Raw genomic sequence first — 19,116 nt, forward strand, 5'->3', positions numbered from 1 at the left:
AACTGGCAAAACTATCACGAAAGGAGAGGCTGGAAGGGCTGACTCATTAGGGGGAGAGTAAGTGGGAGTATGGAGTAAGGTGTATAAGCTTATATGTGACAGACTGACTTGATTTGTAAACGTTCACTTAAAGCTCAATAAAAATTATTAAAAAAAAAAAGAGCCTTGGAAACTCAATGGGGCAGTTCTACGCTGTCCTTCAGGGTTGCTATGAGTCAGAACTGACGACAGCATACTGAAACAGGAATTTCTGCATCTGCGGCTAACTGGCAGAGTGGCTAGAAATTGTGGAATGACTCAAGTTTCACTCTTTGAGGGCACATCCTCTATGAAAACTGGCATACGCCCATCTGTGTGATCGCGCCAGCATGTGCTTGTGTTCCTTTCTGGACACGATAGGGCTCGTGCTGCTCTCTTCCCATGTGCACGCAGAACCTTCTTTAGAACCTGCTAGAGGCGGATCCAATTATGTTCACCCAGCCCATATGGACAGAAACGTACTCCTACTTTTCCAGAGTGTAGAACAGGACCTCACACATCAAAACCATCTCTGGAAAGTCAGGAAATCATTTTAGTGGTTTGTTGTTGCATTTTGCTTTTTTTGTTGTTGGGGGAGAGATGGGAATGGAGAAAGAGGTTGAAGGTGGAGGCTTTAGGAATAGAACCTTATGGCATTCCGTACAGTAAATCACCGTTTCCAAAAGTTATAGCATGATAAGACATGTTAAAGCTATAATCCCATCTTCAAGGAGCTATCGGTTTAAGGGAGCAACATAACACACATTGCCCCTGGGCACACAAGGACATGAAGGTGGGTCTCCTGCAAGTTCTAGAGATGATCCAGGTCTCTCAGCATGTCCACTTGGTTCCACTCACTTGTAATTCCCTCTCACTCAGAAATGCCACCCATATCACTTCATTCCTTTCTTTGGTTCTGCCCTTAAATGTGAAAAGTCCCCTGGAGAGCCACAACCCTAAAACAGCGTGAAATCCTGAAGACATGACCTCTGCAACATTACTTGAGAGGTTTTGGGGTTAAACTGCTGATCGAACCTCAGACGACATTTAAAATCAGACCACAAATGCAATTTTAACCACCCGTGGCGTTTTATTTCAGAAATTTGTATGTATTACGTAGGTGTTCACTTCCCTCCTCTGACCCTTGCCCCCCAACGAAATAGGAAGATTTTTTAAAAAAACAAAACTTCAACATATAAAAATCTCTTATCTAGTTTCTTTAAAGTCTTAGGTTTAAAAACAACAACAACAACTTCAGTGGTGCCTTTCTCTTGCATGAGAATGCTGTTTTTTAAGGAGAATTCAGTCTGTCCTTGTGCTCACTACAGATTTCTATTCCTTCCTGTGGAAAAAAAAGGTCAGTGCTTCAGCTTCCTTTTAATAAACTCTTCTCTTGATTATTACACATTATCATCCCCCACATGACACCTTCTTAGGAACTTGATTGTTGGATGCATTTTCCATTTGGCAAAAATTCAATGTGGCTTTGCGTGGGATGTCTAAGTGTCAAGAAAAACAGCAGTGTTGATACTCTGGTTTTGAGGGAAAATATATATAGAGATGCACACACTCCCTGGAAGAACAAATGTAGGAGACTGAAATAGGGTGCGCCCAGAGTTAAAAAGGCTGACAGACACTACTTGGTTTTGAATTCTGGGGCTGTTAGCCACTGACGACTGCAGTATAGGCCAGAATATCAATCTCCCCAGGAAGAAGTCTCGTTAGACGCTGTGCACCGACAGAGACTCTACTTCATTTTGTTTCAAGTGTATCAGAGCAGACACACACAAGCAGCAGCAGCATGGGTCATCTGCAGTGGATACAGCCTGTACCTGAACATCTATGGGCATTTCTGCAAATGCTCTGTCAACCTTGGCACCGGGGAAAGAGAAAAGAAGCATCCTGTTAAAATGTAATTTCCATCTCTAACTCACCCAAGACCCCAGGCTTCCTTAGCTCCATGATTTGCAAGGCCCAACTGAAGTTTACAGTTATATGTCATTCTAGGTCTAGGTCTGGAAGCCAGTTCCTTGGGGCCATCTCAGAGGACCCAAACATCTGGGTGTACCCATGAAGGCAGTAAGTCTACCCAGAAGGGTATGCCTTGATGATCTTCACATCGTCCACAGGGCGGTCCTGAGAGTTTGTTTCCACCATTCCCACTCGATTCACCATTCCTATGCCCTGGCACACCCGACCAAAAATGGTGTGTTTGCCATCGAGCCACTGAGTGGGTGCCAGGGTCACAAAGAACTGGCTCCCATTGGTGTCTGGCCCCGCATTGGCCATTGCGAGAATTCCAGCCCCTGGTAGGAAAAAGGAAGAGAGCAATGAATATGAATGATCCTCACAGCTCAAGCCTGGAGCTGCTATACCATCTTAGGGAATGAAAGAGGCCAAGATTTTGTCCTGGCCTCTGTCATCAACCACCCAGACCTGGCCAGCTTCCCCTCAGGGCAGCTTTCTGCCCTTGCACAAAAGCTATCACTGCACTATCCAGGTGACCTCGTCTTCCCTGCCTTCACTTACTCCCCAGCCTCTATCCTTGACGATCCCCACTAACCAATGGGGCACTCTCCCTATTCCCCTGAAGCATCCAGTGAGGTCTCCTGCTTCTCTGAGGAAACTTTCGATGGCCTATATTTTATAACAGCAACATTCAAGAAGTAGTTTAGAGCCTACAACACTCAGAATCACTCAGGACTCTGTGAGGGACACTGGTTTCCCTAATCTGCCAGCACTCTGTGGCGCCGCAGCTAGGCAGCTGCTGGCACCATGCCATGGTGTCAGGCATTCCACCTTGAATCACAGCCAAAAGAGGGGGCTTTAAAGTCCATCTCCCCTTCCTACCCAGGCCAGCTGGACTATATGCTTACCCGTGAATTTCAAGTCTGGATGAAGCTCATCTTCAAACTGCTTGCCGAAGATAGATGCGCCACCTCGACCTGCCCGATTGGAAGATGGGAAATGAACAGCCAGTCCCCCCATTCTACCTCACAGCAAGAACTGTGGCCCAGGGTCAAAGTTCAGAGTACAGGAAAGGAAAAAGTAGTGAGCCTACCCAGTCCCCCGCTAGATAGACTGCAACTACACAATCCTGCTGCCAGCAACAGAATCCAGCACCAACACAACACATTCAAATCACAGGTTTCATTCAACTAAGATGTTTCTTTTCAAAATACATCGAGTGGGCTTTTTTCCTCATTATTTAAATAATACATATTCACTGTCAAAAATGTGGAAAACATAGAACATTATCAAAAGAATGCTAAAACCCCTGTAATCTAACCATCTACGGATAACCAACATTCAGCCTGATGTGTTGATTAAGAATTTTCTTGATTTTTAGCTCTTTTATGACTATTTTAGACAGGAATGCCCCAAGTCCTAACCCTGCGCCTGCCATGTCACAGACATTGCTAATCAATCAGCATTCTTTCCCGCTTAGATTTGCCTCTGAATCCTTACATGAGAGTTGAAACCTATTTGCCATCCTTAACCTAGGTAATGGAAAATAAAATTTATTTAAGTCAGGGATATCAAGCATAAGGAGAAATAGAGACAGTGGTAAGTACAATGTGGCAGAAAGTAATAATATCATAGTGGGCAGAGTCAGTTGAGAAGAGAGAGTGGGTCGTCAGGAGAAAATGAAGAGACGAGCTTGCTAGCAACATCACCATCAACTGTCATATTAAGTCCACAAGGCCACAGTGCTGTGCTGGGAACCGTAAGCACAGGCAGGTTTTGTTTTTAGAGCAAAATGATCCAAGCGTGGTTTCCTCACAGGAAAAAAAAATATAAGAAAAGATAATTTTCAAAACTAACGTTAAATAATTATTTAATCAACCATATATATGCCTTGTTGAACTACGCAATTTTCTCCAAGCTGACAAACCAAGACAAAACTGCCTGGAACAAAGTAACCATCGGATTTATCTGCTTACTCTGCTTGCCTGGCAGTGTGATAACAGCCCAGGTGCAGGGAGTTCACCTCCCTTTACTACCTGTGACATCACCAAGACATGTAGCTGGACACACCGTGACCACCTCTCGCCACCCCCACAGGCCCCTGGGCATTGCTAAGGTGTTCCCATGGTAAAAGTCCTTTGCTTTATCTTTTAGGATGCTCCATCACCAGGGAGTCTGTCACAGCGATGTCCAAAGCCCCCATTTTCAGGAAGAAAACACTGTTCTTATGCAAAGAAGAATGCGGGTGAACCCTAATAAACCAGGAAACCTCCTACCCAGCCCAGGCTACCTTTGCTTCCGGAAAATCGCTCAATTATAGCAAGCTGTGTAAAAATTCATTCCAAAAATTCCAATATGCCAGTATATCATCAAATGGCAATCACGGAACCAATGTTTCCTTTGACTTGGCACCCTCTGCTCTGCTCTCCAGCAACCAAGCAGAGTCAAGGCTCCTGCTTGAGGTTTCACGGGGCAGGGGTGGTACTGGCAGTACTGAGGCTGAAGCTGAGAGAAGAGGAAGGGGGTGAGGGCTGTGCTGCCAAAGAGATGCCAAACTGAGAACAAGCTCTATGTGTGAGCTCAGGTAAGCAAGCTGAGAGCATTAAGCTCAACAGGGCACTCTGCTGCTCTGCAGACTGAGCCTTCAAAGTGAGATCTCTTTAAGCTGAGGGCAGCCAAGACAAAACTTCAGGGCTCTGCCCTCCAGAAACAGACAGCCATCATATAAACTTCGTCTCGAACAAGAAGAGGACTAAGGAATAGGCTTACCAAAAAGCACAGATGAAGCCTGGGTTTTAAGCAATCAGAAGGAGACAAAGAGGAAAGAGCACGGAGGCCCCTTTTGAATCACTAGGCGTAGCCTGACCAACTACAACCTGTTTGGGCCTCTACAGACCAAGCATTTTTTTGTGATATGTCATCTTTTCATAACCCAATTCAACTCAGTAGGGTTTGCAGCAAAATGTCAGAAAGACAAATAATTCCAATCAAAACATTCCTTCGGGCATACGGATTAAGGGAGAGGGGAAGGGGGACAAGGAATGATTAAACAGTTCTCTGGAGCAGTGAAGGCTTCACAGACGTCAATGATCCGTTATAAAGGCAATAATAAGCTGTGTAGGCTTTGCAGTCACAAGCTTGCTGCGTGCCCAGTCCTGCACAGATACAACGGAGAGAGGCACAGTCCTGTTTTCTAAGCTCTGCACTCTCAAGGTTCTTCAAAAACACTTATTCGATGTATATAATATTTCAAATGCACAAAAGATACAAAGAATAATATAAAAACTGTGACCCCCCCCCCAAAAAAGTACTGCAAATCCAGTTGAAGACCCCATGCCTACCCCCCATTCTCTCAAGAGGTAACAACTGTTTCAAAGGATTACATTTTCCTCAGAGGTAACCAGATTCTGAGTGGGAGTTGTCATTACCATGCCTTTTCTTTTTTTATTACATATGCATATATCCCTAAAAATGTACTGTTGTTTTGCATGTTTATTAGTATATATAATGGTATCATGCTCTATGTTATACACATATATTTAAAAAAAAAAAAAAAAAAATATATATATATATATATATATATATATATAATCTGTAACCCAATATTGTCGAGTCGATTCCAACTCATAGCAACTTTATAGGATACAGTAGAACTGCCCCAGAGGGTTTCCAAGGAGCACCTGGTGGATTCAAACTCCCGATCTTTTGGTTAGGAGCTGTAACTCTTAACCACTACTCTATAACAGGGTTTCCATATACAAGTGTATATATAGCAAGTTACTTAACCTATCTAAGCCTGAGTTTTCTTACCTGCAAAACGGGTATACATATATATATATATATATATACATATATATACACACACGTATTTTTTTTTTTCTTATTCTCAAGACCTTTGCCTCTTCTGATGTGTGGAAACCTCCCAAGATGAGCTGGAGAGATACCTAAGATGTGCAGTGTGGTCTCTTACACAAAGATTACCACACTTGGTGCTTCTCATCCTTGCCCCTCCCATGCCACAGCTGATGAAACCACGGATTACTATCCAGCCCCAAAGCAGCCAGAGGCGGGCCAGTGATCCATAGAGGTCCACATGAGGGCTCTGCCCAGTGGGGGCACTCACACCAGAGGGTGGCTGACAAACAAATCAAAGCCCCTGTTCTGGCAAAAGAGGCTCTAACAGACACTGCATGTTAGCTGCCCCCTGAGCATTCCCAACCCCCTTCTCCAATGCCTGCCCCAACCTCAGAGACAAGGACTAGCTCCTTTTATAGATGGAAAAAAAAAAAAAACCTAGAAGTGGCCAAATGACCCTACTCTGACTTACTGATATAAATGGAAGACTGCTCAGTAAAGTTTCTGGGAAAGCTATAGCTTTTCCGGGTAAAAAGGGATAAACACATTCCTTTGTCCTTCACTCATAGCCCTTTTCCCATCTTCCTTCTTTGAAAGCAGCAGCGGTAGCCATCATGTAATCATATGGCAACATGTTTGACATCAGAGGTCAACACACTAAGAATGGTGGCGTGGCAAGTTACAGCAAGCCTGGCTCCCTGAAAACTCTGCTGGGCAACTGAACAAATGCCAGCAACTGCTCTCCTCCAAAAGTTTTGTTAAATGAAAAACAAACAAACAAAAAAACCTATTTATGCCATTGTAGTTGAGTTCTCTGCTACCTGCAGCCAAAAGCATTCCTAACTAATACAACCACTTGGCTAGTAACAGAATACGAAGGCAGAACAGACTAGTGGAACAGCTGCTGGATCACCAGGGCAAATCCCAGACACCTTGTTTACCATGAGAAACAAGACTACAGTTCTCCAAGAGGCACTGCAGTTCTTTACAGGGAGTTCTCTCTTCCTCACTTGCCCTTAGGGTCAGAGAGAGGCTGGATTCTAGTTCGGGACTCACCATTTACTAACTGTGTAACCTGTGGCAAACTACTTAATCTATCTAAGCCTCAGTTTCCTCATCTTCAAAATTGGAATAGTAGTAGTTGTACCTTCATCTCAGAGGACTATTAGAAGAATTAGACAATGCATGGAAACCATACCGTGTGTAACATGAAGTTATGGGTGATGACAAGTCCCTTTAACCAAGGTAAGCTGAGCATGGTCCAGGTGGGTTGTGAATGCTCAGGGGACAATTAACCTGCAGGCTGTGATTAACAGTGCCAGCTCAGGAGCCAGCCTGCCTGGGTTCATTCCAGATCCTGTCCTCTGACCTCCAACACGCCCTCCGTGCTCCCTACTCTCTGCTCAGAATCCTGTTTCACTGAGAAAAAGGAAGTATTCAAAAGAGAACTTTCACACGCTTTCACCACTAAATCTACTTCCCTTCCGACATCTCTACCCTTTTACTTTCCTTCTCATGTTATTGACACACACGCACGCACGCACACATGCGCCAGCTGCTATCAGGTCTACCCCGACTCATGGCAACTCCAAGTCTGTAAGAGCAGGATTATGCTTCACGTGGTTTTCGATGGCTGAGTTTTTGGAAGTAGACTGCCAGGCCGTTCTTCTAAGGCACCTCTGGGTGGATTCGAACTTTCAGTCTTTCAGTGAGCAACTGAGTGCGTTTGTACCGCCAGAGACTACTATGTTGTTAATACAATGTATGAATAAACTGTTTATACGACTATCCCACCAACATGTACTTAATCTCACTCCTCTTTAAGTAACTTTGCAACTACAATTTTCTCCTCTCTCCTATACAAATTTTTCTCTTTCTAGTGGATCATTCCTATCAGTATACGAACAGTTAATATCTCCCATCTTTAAAAAATACACACACACACACAAAACAAAAAAACCTCCCTTGATCCCATATCCTCCAAGAATCCCTCTCTTTCTCTGCTTTCCTTTAAGAAAAACTGTCCTCAAAACAGCTGTCCACACTTGGTGTCTCCACTTCCTCTTCTCCTATTCTGTTTTCAGTGCTCTCCATTCCGACTTCTGCCCCCATCAGATCACTGAAACTGCTCTTGTCAAGGTCACCAGAGACCTCCACGACACTAGTAAATGGCCAATCCTCAGGCCTCACCTTACTTGATCCATGAGTAGCATCTGACAGTTGATGTCCCCCCTTCTTCTTAAAATATTGTCTTCACTTGGTCTCCGTGACTCTACATTCTCCTGGTGTTCCTCCCACTTCACTGGCAGCAACTCATTTTCCTCTGCTGGCTTCTTCTTTCTCCCTCTCCTTTCACAGGTATTAGACCTGCACTGCTATCTGAACATTCTCCCTTCCGACTCCTGCCTCCTCACTCCTTTAACTCTCACAGGTGTTAGCCCCAACAAATCTTGTGAAGTTCTAACTATGTCTTGGTTCTGCTATGACCCTAGAACAAATTACCACAGTCTTAACCTTGACAACAACAAAGCCTCCAACTGTTCTCTATGCTTCCACCTTGCCTTCCTCCTTTTCCACCAGTCCATTCTCCACATGGCAGCCAGGGGAATTCTTTTACAAGTCTGATCGTGGCACTCTCCTGCTCAAGATCCCCTAACTACATTTCATAGCCCTTAGAACAAAATCCAAAGTCCTCAGCATGACTTACGAGACCTTCTATGATCTGCTGCCCTGCTACTTAACGCTCCAACATCATCTCCTGCCACTTGTCCCCTCACTTACCTGCTCCAGCCACACTGACGTCCAGGCTGTTTCTTGCTAAGTACACTCTGGCCTAAGGTAGGCCTTTGATTGCTGGTCCCTCTTCTGGAATGTTCTTACCCCTGACAGTCAGTTTCATGGCTCACTAATTCACTTTATTCAGAGCTTGTTCAAATGCCACCTTATCAGAGAGGCCTTCCCAATCACGCTATCCAAAATAGCACCTCCTTCACTCCAGTTCCAGTGGTTCTCAACTGTGGGTGATTTTGCCCCCCTGGGGACATTGGGCAATGTCTGGTGGTATTTTTAGTTGTTATAACTGGGGGTTCTACTGGCATCTAGTGGATAATAGCCAGGGATGCTGTTAAACAAGCCACAGTGCACAAGACGTTGTTGGTTGCTGTTGAGTCAATTCCAACTCGTGGCAACCCTATGTGAGCAGAGTAGAACTGCTCCATGTAGTTTTCAAGGCTGTGACCTTCAGAAGCAGATAACCACGTCTGTCTTGTCAGATACCTCTAGGTGTATTCAAACCGCCAACCTTTTAGCAAATAGTGGAGTGCTTAACCATTTGTCCCACCCAAGGACTCCTTACAGCCCAGAGCATAGCCTCCACAACAAAGAATTATCTAGTCCAAAATGTCGGTAGTGCCAAGTTTGAGAGACCCTGCTCTATCCCTTTACACATTATTTTTTTGATAGCATTTGCCATGACCTGACAGTATATTGTGTACTTATTTGTTCACTGTCTCTCTCTCCCACTAGAATGAGAGCGGCATGAAGGTTTTGTTATTTACTACAGGAGTCTCTGGGTGATGCAAACAGTTAAGGTGCTCAGCAGCTAACAAAAGGCTGGAGGTTCAAGTCCACCCAGAGGCACCTCAGCAGAAAGACCTGGCAATCTACTTTCAAAAAAATCAGCTACTGAAAACACTTCAGAGCACAGCTCTACTCTGACATACATGGGGTTGCCATGAGTCAGAGGTGACTTGATGGCAACTAGTTTTTAACCAGTTTTTTAGTTTTTATTGTAGCCCCAGCACTTAGAACAATGCCTGGACCACAGAAGTACAATAAATATTTGCTAAGTGAATAACCAACCAAAATAGAGAATCAGTAACCACGAATGCTCTTTCGAGCTCTTATTTTGTTTCAAGCCTGTGCTAACCATTCTTCAAACATCCGCTCACTCACTACTCATGACAATCCTCTGAGATGTGAAAACCACACTCCCCAGCTACAGACAAGAAGGCTCAACAAGGTAACCTAACCTGCGTATGCTTAATAAGTGTCTGTGTGAAGCCAAAATCCAAACCCATTCCCAGCAGGCTCAACTCAGTTCTTCACCACCATACTTTGCCATATACCACAGCTGGATTAAATTTCCTAGCACATTTTTCTTATCTTTGACTCAAGAATCCAAAATGAATGAAGCTAGCTAGCCGAAAGGTTGGTGGTTCGAACCCACCCAGCAGCTCCATGGGAGAAAGACCTGACAATCTGTTTCTGTAAGGATTACAGCCAAAAAAACCCTATGGGGCAGTTCTACTCCATCACATGGGATTGCCATGAGTCGGAATCAATTCAATGGCATCTAACAACAAGATCAAATGCATCTGGCTGGAAGTCTCGTTAATTGGCTCCTCTTACCCCCTAAGCTTATTTCTTACCACTCTGTGCCCTCTGTCCCAAACTGTTCCTTTAATGCCACTTCAACATGCAGTTCAGAGATTCATGAACCTTAGCGGCAGAAATCACAACTTCTGATACATTTGTCCTGGGTGTGGAGCCATAGTCGGATTGTCACAGAGCCAGTCCAGCATACAAGACTCGACACCTGGGGTGGTAGGGTCCTGTCAATCCCCTCACCTCTGTATGCCTGTCACTCGTGACTCTGCTCTGTGCTCATTCTTTTTCCCAGATGCAAAATGCTCTTTTCTCAGCTTCCAAGAGTTAAAAGTCTGTATTTCCCTCAAGGCCTAGCTCAAAATAAGCCTCCTTCCCACTCTAATCCCACTCCACTGTGCCTTTTCCCTTATTATGAATTATTTCGGCCTACAAAATCCATGCCACACCACCATACATTTGCCTATTTTTCACAGTTGTTTCTTATAGCAAATACCTCGTCTTCCTTGCTGAGCTGGGAACTCTGCAAGGAAAACCAATGCCTTAGCTTCTAATGCTTAAGTGTCCCTCACAGGCCTTGGAAGAGCACAGGACAGCCAGCAGACGCCTAGCAAATATTCACCAATTGAATAAAATTAACAACGAGTTTGCTGTTTAACATGTGAAATTTCAGGTGCTCCTGGGACTACCAAGAGGAGATAGGAAATTAGAGTGAGTGATACTCAGAATAATCACCGTATAATTACTCACTGCACTGGCAGCAGCGGTGAGCACTCTGAGGCTATGTGTAGAGCAGAAAGAGCTAAAGAAGAGCTTAACAGGATGTCCACGTCTTTTATGCGGGAGAAAGAGAAGTCAGCAGAAACATAAAAGACATTCAGGGAGCTAACAAAGAAGCCAGCAGAATATACAGTTACTACAATACAAAGGAATATTTAAAAGAAGAAGAATGGCTTAAAATGAAGCAAGAAGTCAAAGGGTATTTGAATTGAGAAAAGATCTGGCAAAGACGTTATCAGAGAAAGACTGTGGAGAGGATGGGTCCAGAGTAGTCAGAATAAGGAACAGTTGGGGATGGAAATGGTAAATCCACCTGCTGAAGAGCCCAGGATGCCACACGCTGCCCAACTGAGATGTTTAGCAAAGAAAGTGTTGCCCAATCAGCTGGCAGACATGAACTAGTAACCCAGGAGGGCCCAACTCCTGTTTGCCTTCTACCATAAACCTGCCAGCAGGCTTAGCTCAATTATTCATTCTACTTGGTGCAATTATTTGGAAATCTTTTGAATGATTGGATTTCATTAAAATTACATCATGGAAATGTGACGTTATGAAGGATTGCGAACTGACTGCAGAAATTTAGGGAAGCTCTGACATGAGCAACTCACAGTTGGGTCACTTCCAATTTTTATACACTAATCATGGACTCTCTCAGTTCACTGGCATCATAAATTAAAAATTCATTTTATAACAACAGTGAGAGAGAGAGGAAGATGGGAAAGAGGACACTGAAGTGTTGACAGGACGCTTTCAGATAAAGAAAGTGAAGAAGTAGCATTAGACTCTGCCTCTCCCAACACCTGATGAAGAAACACAAAAAGTTAAAATTTAAAAAGCCAAAAATTTACCATCATCAGCCAAGTAAGGAAAAGGAAATAAACTTACTCCAAAAATTCTAAAAAGAGTCAGCCAAGGAAAGAAATAGAAGATTCTGCCTGCACTGCCTGAAAGCAGTAACTAGGAAAGGAATGGCATCCTGAGAATTTCTCAAATACTCTCCAATTTTGGTGAGCCAACAGAGGCAGTGAGTGGGCAGCCCCCAAAAGTCAAGGAAAAGCCTTTGAGGGCAGAAGCCCCCAGATTTTCAGGTGCTCAGGAGTGACAGGGCAGGCTACCAGGGCCAGCCACCTTCTAAGGCACTGGGTCAAATTGGGGGAACTGCCCAGAGCCTGGGTTGGGGGCAGAGGGACACCCCTGGCAGATGGAGGGGGCCTCAGGACAGGGCTTTTAATGGAGTCTTGGGAGATAGGCCAGAGGCCAGCTCTCCCCCAAGAGGCTCACTGAGCATGAGTGGAGCTGGAGCTCTCTCCTTCCCACCCCCCATTGCAGGCTGGAGTAAAATGGAGAGAAAGCAAGCTAGCATTTGAGTGGGGAAAACAACTGGTCCCAGAGTGCAGAGAGTGTGAAGGAAAATCCACTTAGCCCATGTATGAGCAGATACAAGGTTGGGACAACACAGGTGCCAACATTAAGCATGGATAAGATGAAAAGAAACGGCATGGGATCTGTGCAGATATACCACAACAGAAAGAAGGATGGAAAGAAAGGGGGGAGGGAAGGAAAGAAAAAAAAAAACACCCCTGAAAACTCGGTCTGGGAGAAAAGATCCGGGAAAAGTGGCTTTTCCATGGCTGTCTCAAGCTTCAGATGAGCTCAGGAGAAGTAAGAATCCAATAAAACAAGAGCCCAAAGACAAGAAATAAACCAACAGAATGTAGTAAAAGACTGCAGCGCTAAGGAAGCAAACTGAGAAACCAATGACATCAATAAATACAGAGCTAAGAAATCAACAGTGGCAAGGAACAGAACGGACATGACTGAAAATTAAAGAAGGCACAAAGTAAAGGTCTGAGAGTATTTCAGTGGATGTTAGGGAGAAAGGGAAAATGATCACCTCACCCAATCAAATGGAATGTGACAGACCTGGTTTCCTAAAATAGAAAATCCAGTAAGTGTAACAGAGAAAATACTCAGAAATAACGCAAAAAATTTTCCCTGAATCGAAGGAAGGGGTCACGTTGTTTGTCAAGTATAAAGGTTAACAGGCAGAAATTCTCAACATGAACAAGGTTAAAAAATACAACCCTCCACTCTACAAGAAATTCTGCTCTCTAGCACTTGTGACCAGGAAAGACTAGTGGTGAGCACAGAACCAAATGAAACACAGACCCACACTACAGCAGAAATAACGAGCAGTGTAGAATGAAAAATAAATGTGATAACTCTCACAAAGTAAAGGTAAAACTAACAGCAAAAACTGAGAGTGGGAGGAGGGAAGGGTAGGAATGGGTAGGAATTTAAGTGCGAATCCCCTCATCTTTCACAGTAGGAAGTCAATTTCTCTGTTAAATATATGCAAAATTAAATATAATAACCTTTTATTTTAAAAACAATAGCACCCATGACATAATTCTACTCTTTTGGACATTATTTCCATCGAGCTAGTTATCCATCCATCCATCCATCCTTTTAATTACGTACCTGAATAGAAAGCTGTCTAGAAAGATGGCTACCAAGAGTTAACATTCATGGAGAGAAAAAGCAGAGCAAGGGCCCTGAAAACCAACCAGAGAGAACGGTCAGCACCCACCACACTAATACATCCTGTCCAAACACCCACATTCCTATCTCCCTCCAGGCCTTTCCTTGAACTCTATACTCGTAATCCAGCTACTTATTCAACATCTCTACTTGAATATCTAGTAAGTATTTCAAATTTAATGTGTTCAAACTAAATTTTTAATCTTCCCCTTCTAAACTTGCTCTTCCCTCAGCCTTCCCCATTTCAACAAATGCAGGTCAAAAACTGTGAAGCCATTCTTGACCATCTTTCTCTCACATCCCACATCCAGTATGTCAGCTAATCAAATCCCATCAGCTCCATCTTCTCACCACTTTCTCTATCAGCCTAGTCCAACCATGTATTCTAGACTGGATGACTACAGCAGCTTCCTAACTGGCCTCTGACTCTGTTCCTGCCTCTACAGCTGTTCCCCAAACAGCAACCAGAGTGATCTTTTTAAAGCCTAAGTCAGATCATGTCACTTCTTTGCTCAAAACCCTCCAAGGGTTTTCACCTTACTCAGAATAAAACCCAAATTCTCATCATCTCCTATGCAGGCTCCTGCCTGACTCACGGCCTTTGTACTCACTCTTCCTTCAGAGCTACAAGCTTCATTCCGTCACTTTATTCAAATCTCTGCTCCAATAACCTCCTCTCAGGGAGGATGTCCCTGACCATTCTACAAAAATGCATCCCCACACGCTTTCCCTGCATTAGAGAGAAGGAAGTTTATGTCTTTTTGTTCACAGGTGTATCCCTAGAGCTTAGAATGATATTTGACACAAAGCAGGCGCTCAATACTTGTTAAATAATGAATCAGTGAAAGAACCCAATATTTTATTTTCCCCAAAACACTGAAAACGATGCTTTTCTTTATTTCTGATTAACCAGACTACTCTATGGATAACTACAATTCAGGCAAGTATTATTTCCTCTTAGTGAGCAATACATGGAAGTTATGAGAAGCTCTATAAAGTCCAGGGTTCAAAGATGATTTCTGGTCAATCCCACGTATGTGTGTTTGGGGAGGAGTCCCTAGGTGGTGCAAACAGTTAACGCGCTTGGCTGCTAAAAGAACAGTTGGAGACTCAAGTCCACCCAGAGGTGCCTTCCAATCAGTCACTGAAAACTCTGTAGAGCACAATTCTACTCTGACACACATGGGATCACCATGAGTTGGAATGGACTCGATGGAAACTTTTACTTGTGTTTGGGGAAGGGTGTATGCTAGGGAGGGTAGGAGTAGTCACCAAACCAGTCCCTGGAATGTACAAGAGAGAGCTCCGGGCTGCTAAATCCTCTAGTTATGACAGAGTGAGAGTGAGAGTTCAGAAACGAATGGCAGCTTTACCATACCTGTCCCTGTTGGGTCACCTCCCTGGATCATGAAGTCTTTGATGATCCTGTGGAATTTGGTGCCATTGTAATAACCTCGACGAGCCAACTCAGCAAAATTCTTACAGGTCTTTGGTGCATGCTTCCAGTATAGTTCCAGCACAATGGTCCCCATGCTGTAGGAGCAGAGAAGAGCACAGCTCCCGTCAAGAGCAACGGCACAGTAGACAACAGTATCATAGGACTACTCCAGGATCCTTCTAAGTCATGAGATTGTGACAACCACTGGATTTCATGTTTAGCAAAGGAAAACAACCCCCTTCAAGTAACATGAACAGAGATGTCACCTTTGAGTAAAACATGAGGAGGTTTGTGGTACTTCTTTTAAGCAAAATAACAACTGAAGATAACTCAAAATCCTAATACCTGATATATAAAAGTAAATCTCTGGTCATCTGGAACCAATATAGCCAACTGCTGAATTCAAGTAAAAAAAAAAACTTACACTTAATTTGTAGTTAAAAAAAAAAAAAATGAGGGTATTAAAATATCAGTTCCTGTTCATTTATACATGCAGAAGTTTCTGGGTAGATCAGAGATAGAGAGGAGAGGAAGATTTGTCAATAAATACCTTTAAAACTTTTTTCTATTTTTGAACCATGCGAATGACTAACTAACCAAAAGAATTTTTAAAGAAAAAAAGTACAGTTTGTGTGTGTTTGGAAAGGTATACAACAAAGGCGAAATCTGATTAAACCTTTGCACCCACCCAATGTGATGAGAGCATTTTTTTCTCTCCCAGTCCTGCTAAGGACAGGGAAAAGAAGAGACTAGGACAGATGTCTTCTCCTCCACTCCATCACTCTTTAGACTGTAAGCTCAAAGAATATGAAAACTGAGTCCACTCTGTATAGCCTACGGAGCCCTGGTGGTACAGTGGTTAATCACTCGGCTGCTAACCAAAAGTTCGGTGGTTTCAACCTAACAGCCGCTTCTGTAACAATTACAGCCTTGGAAACGCTATGGGGCAGCCCTACACTGTCCTATAGGGTCTCTATGAGTTGGATTCGAGAGCAATGGGGTGGGCTGTACAGCTGGATACCCAGTGCCTAGCGGAGTGCCTTGCACATTGTAAGCACTCTATAGACATGTGAAATGTGCTAGAAAATAGCTTCCTAACAGCCTTTCTGTCTGCAACCCATCCTCCACACTAACATTCAACATGGATTGATGGTTTTTCTGTGCAAGGCACTGTTCTAGGTGCTTTTGCCCTTACAGAGCTTATATTCTGGTGGATATTTCTTAAAAACAGGAAATAACCTTTTGGAATAACAACAGGGAAGTCTTATACAATTTTGAAACGTTTATACCTTTTGACTCAGTAATTTCAACTTCCAAGTATCTATCCTATGGAGACTACCCTAAGTGCCTAAGCATACATGTATTCCAGTATTATAGCAAAAATCAAGAAGCAATTTAAAATGTCCTTCAAAGAGGAAACAAGTAAAATACGAAATATCCCTACTATGGCAGGCTACACATATTATTGGGTAAAAGAAAAGCAAATTACAGGAAGACCGTATGACCTTATTTGTGTAAAAAAATGAAACATAAATGAAAAATGTTATATGCATATAGAAAAAGATCTGAAAGATAATTCAACAAACTATTAACACTGTTTATCGGGAGGAGATGGCTTTCATTTCTCACTCTATACACTTCTATATTGTTTGGATTTAAATTTTATTTTCAAAAAAAAAATGTTAGCAGGGGAATTCAGTGATTATTTTCAAGTTGGGGTCTAAAGAAGGTGGGGAAGATGGACAGAGATCAAGGGCAGCACGGGTAGATACAGGGGGACTGAGAGAATTCTGTGCTCTTGGGGAAAGCAGCTTGGGCACGAACAGAAAGCAGACAGAGATCACCTTGAAAAAATCACCTCGAACGTCAATAAATGAGGCTAAGAGGTTTAAACTTTATACTGTAGCAGCAAGAAGTCACTTAAAGTTTTTGAGCAGGCTCTCTTGTTCCACTTTGGAAAGATCACTTTGAGCTTTTTTCCGAAGAGGCAATAGAATGAATGGGGTTAAAGAAGCTAGCATGTGAGGCAGACAGACCAGGCTCCAAACGAGGTTCCCCTAGCCCCATGCTTTGGTCAAGCCATTTCATCTGTAAATTTTGGCATTTCCCTTGCTAAAATTGGAGGGGAGGAAGTGGAATAACATCTACATGATTTGAGTTGCTAGGATTAAACAAAATGTAATGGCATACATCAAGCGCAGGGCACTAGCTGCTTGATGCTTAATTATATTGTTATTCATTATATCACCGATAGTGGGGAAATGCGTTTCTTTCTGTGTTCTCAGAATAATTTGTCTCTCCTGTTTTATCATGTAATTAATTACATATCTGTCTCCTTCACTATACTGTGAGCTCCGAAAGGCGGGAATGCGCGTCTTTCATCCACCTCCGCAGGCTCCAATCCCAGATCCTACATGTCTAGCCTGTGGACTCCATCCTGAATGAATGAACAGAGCGGTGGGGGAGGCCGATCAGGCAGCTGTCGCTGCGGTCTCAGCGTGGGTCGGTGCGGAGCTCGGATGCCGGCGGTAGCGGTCCCCACTCCGCCCTCAGGCCGCCCTCAACGGCGGTCGCTCCGCGCTCTTCCACGTGCAGGCTGGCCTCCCGGGGAGCGCCGGGAACCAAGGCCCCTGAGGACGTCTGGGCTCCTCGTCGCCTCCGCCAGCCCAGCCCCATTGGCCCGACACCCCTCACCTGGTCTCCAGGTATACGTTGGGCGGCTGCCAGGAGTCTGGTGGGATCGCCGCCATAGCGAAACCGGGGGATCCTTCTCCAGCAACAGCTATTTCCGGGGTCGAGTCACTGGGGACCCACCGTGGCCGCGCACACTTCCGGTCCCCGCCGTTCAACCCTTTTGGTCCTTGGGTTTGGGGGTTGGGATAAGGAGGAGGAAGGACCCTTCCTTCTCAAATCGGGAAGCTGGGGTTCAAGGCGACAAGCGGCCGGGGGCAAGGACAGAGCAAAGCGAAGCTCCATTAGAGCAGGAAGGCGGTACCACGCTAGTCTGCGAACATCTGATTGGTTTGTTTTGGCGTAGATGGCGGGAACACCAGCATATCTGCACTCTGATTGGAGTTACGACTTAACATTCAAATCTAAGAATATCCTAGACCTACAATTGGGCAGGAACCTGAAGGAGAGAAGAGGATAAAAAGGAACGGAGAAGTGACTTGCCGGTAACTAGCTTTTTTAAGGCTCTGTATGGTTTTTTTTTTTTTACGTAGCGCTTACGTTAAGAGCGACTTGACCGCGACGGGTTTGGTTTTTTGGTTTACACTTTCGTATCTCATTTACTGCGCAAAGAAACCCTGTAGAGTAGATATTATTTTCCCATTTCTCAGATGCGAAAACTGAGACTCGGCAGTTAAGGACTTTTTACATTACAGCAAATTTGAGTCTCCTGACTCCGAAGGCAAAAAGTAAGGGGAGCAGGAAGGTGTAAGGGCAGGGAAGAGAATGACAGATACAGAAATAGAGAGAGACAGGAGAATGCAGGTCAAAGGGTCAGGGCAAGAGCAAGGCTTAGAGTGACTGGCTGGGATAGATGGTGCCCCAAGGTTGTTAGGAGAATTTAACTCGGGCAGAGGAGGAGAAGCAAAGTGAGAGGTAGTGTGAGGAGGTTTGGAGGGAGAACAAGAAAGAAATGGAGTAAATAAACTTCTGTAGTAAATACTTTGCACACCATTTACTACCAGTGGCTGTGGAGTCCACGCCTACTCATGGAGGCGCCACGTGTGTCAGTAGAGCTCTGCTCCATAGCGTTTTCAGTGGCTGATTTTTTAGAAGTAGATCGCCAGGCCTTTCTTTTAAGGCACCTCTGGGTGGACTCGAACCTCTAACTTTTCAGTTAGCAGCTGAGCACGTTAACCATTAGCACCACTCGAGGTCTACCACATTACCTAATAATGGCTGGATGAATGCTTGGTATATGCCAGACATTGTGCTAAGCATTTTATTGTATATTTTCACACTTAATCTTCACGACCCCACAAGGTAGATATTACCTTTTTACTTTGCGGAAACAGTCTTATTGAGATTAAGTAACTTTCCCAGAGTTAAGAGCACAGCTAGTGATCCTGTGCTCTTAACCGTAGCTCAACCCTAATTTCCTTAATTGTAAAGATCAAACT

The 19,116-nt window shown here is 44.0% G+C and overlaps 2 protein-coding genes across 2 annotated transcripts in view; one reads left to right on the forward strand and one right to left on the reverse strand.

Moving 5' to 3' along the window:
• Positions 1-1,083: 1,083 nt before the first annotated feature.
• On the reverse strand, positions 1,084-17,990 carry PPIL1 (peptidylprolyl isomerase like 1). Its single transcript, XM_049891193.1, has 4 exons — positions 17,681-17,990; positions 14,927-15,081; positions 2,895-2,963; positions 1,084-2,324 (listed from the first exon to the last, which is right to left on the reverse strand). Exons 1-4 carry the CDS (start codon positions 17,734-17,736, stop codon positions 2,104-2,106), a joined length of 501 nt encoding a protein of 166 aa, XP_049747150.1. The 5' UTR covers positions 17,737-17,990; the 3' UTR covers positions 1,084-2,103.
• Positions 17,991-18,056: 66 nt separating this feature from the next.
• The window catches only part of C1H6orf89 (chromosome 1 C6orf89 homolog), a 29,775-nt gene continuing 28,715 nt past the window's right edge, over positions 18,057-19,116 (forward strand). The window contains exon 1 of the mRNA XM_049891149.1: positions 18,057-18,162. The gene's annotated coding sequence lies outside the window, so the exon portion shown is untranslated. The remainder of the gene's footprint in view (positions 18,163-19,116) is intronic.

The sequence above is a fragment of the Elephas maximus genome, chromosome 1 (genome assembly GCF_024166365.1).
Source record: "Elephas maximus indicus isolate mEleMax1 chromosome 1, mEleMax1 primary haplotype, whole genome shotgun sequence".
NCBI classification, from domain to species: Eukaryota; Metazoa; Chordata; class Mammalia; order Proboscidea; family Elephantidae; genus Elephas; species Elephas maximus.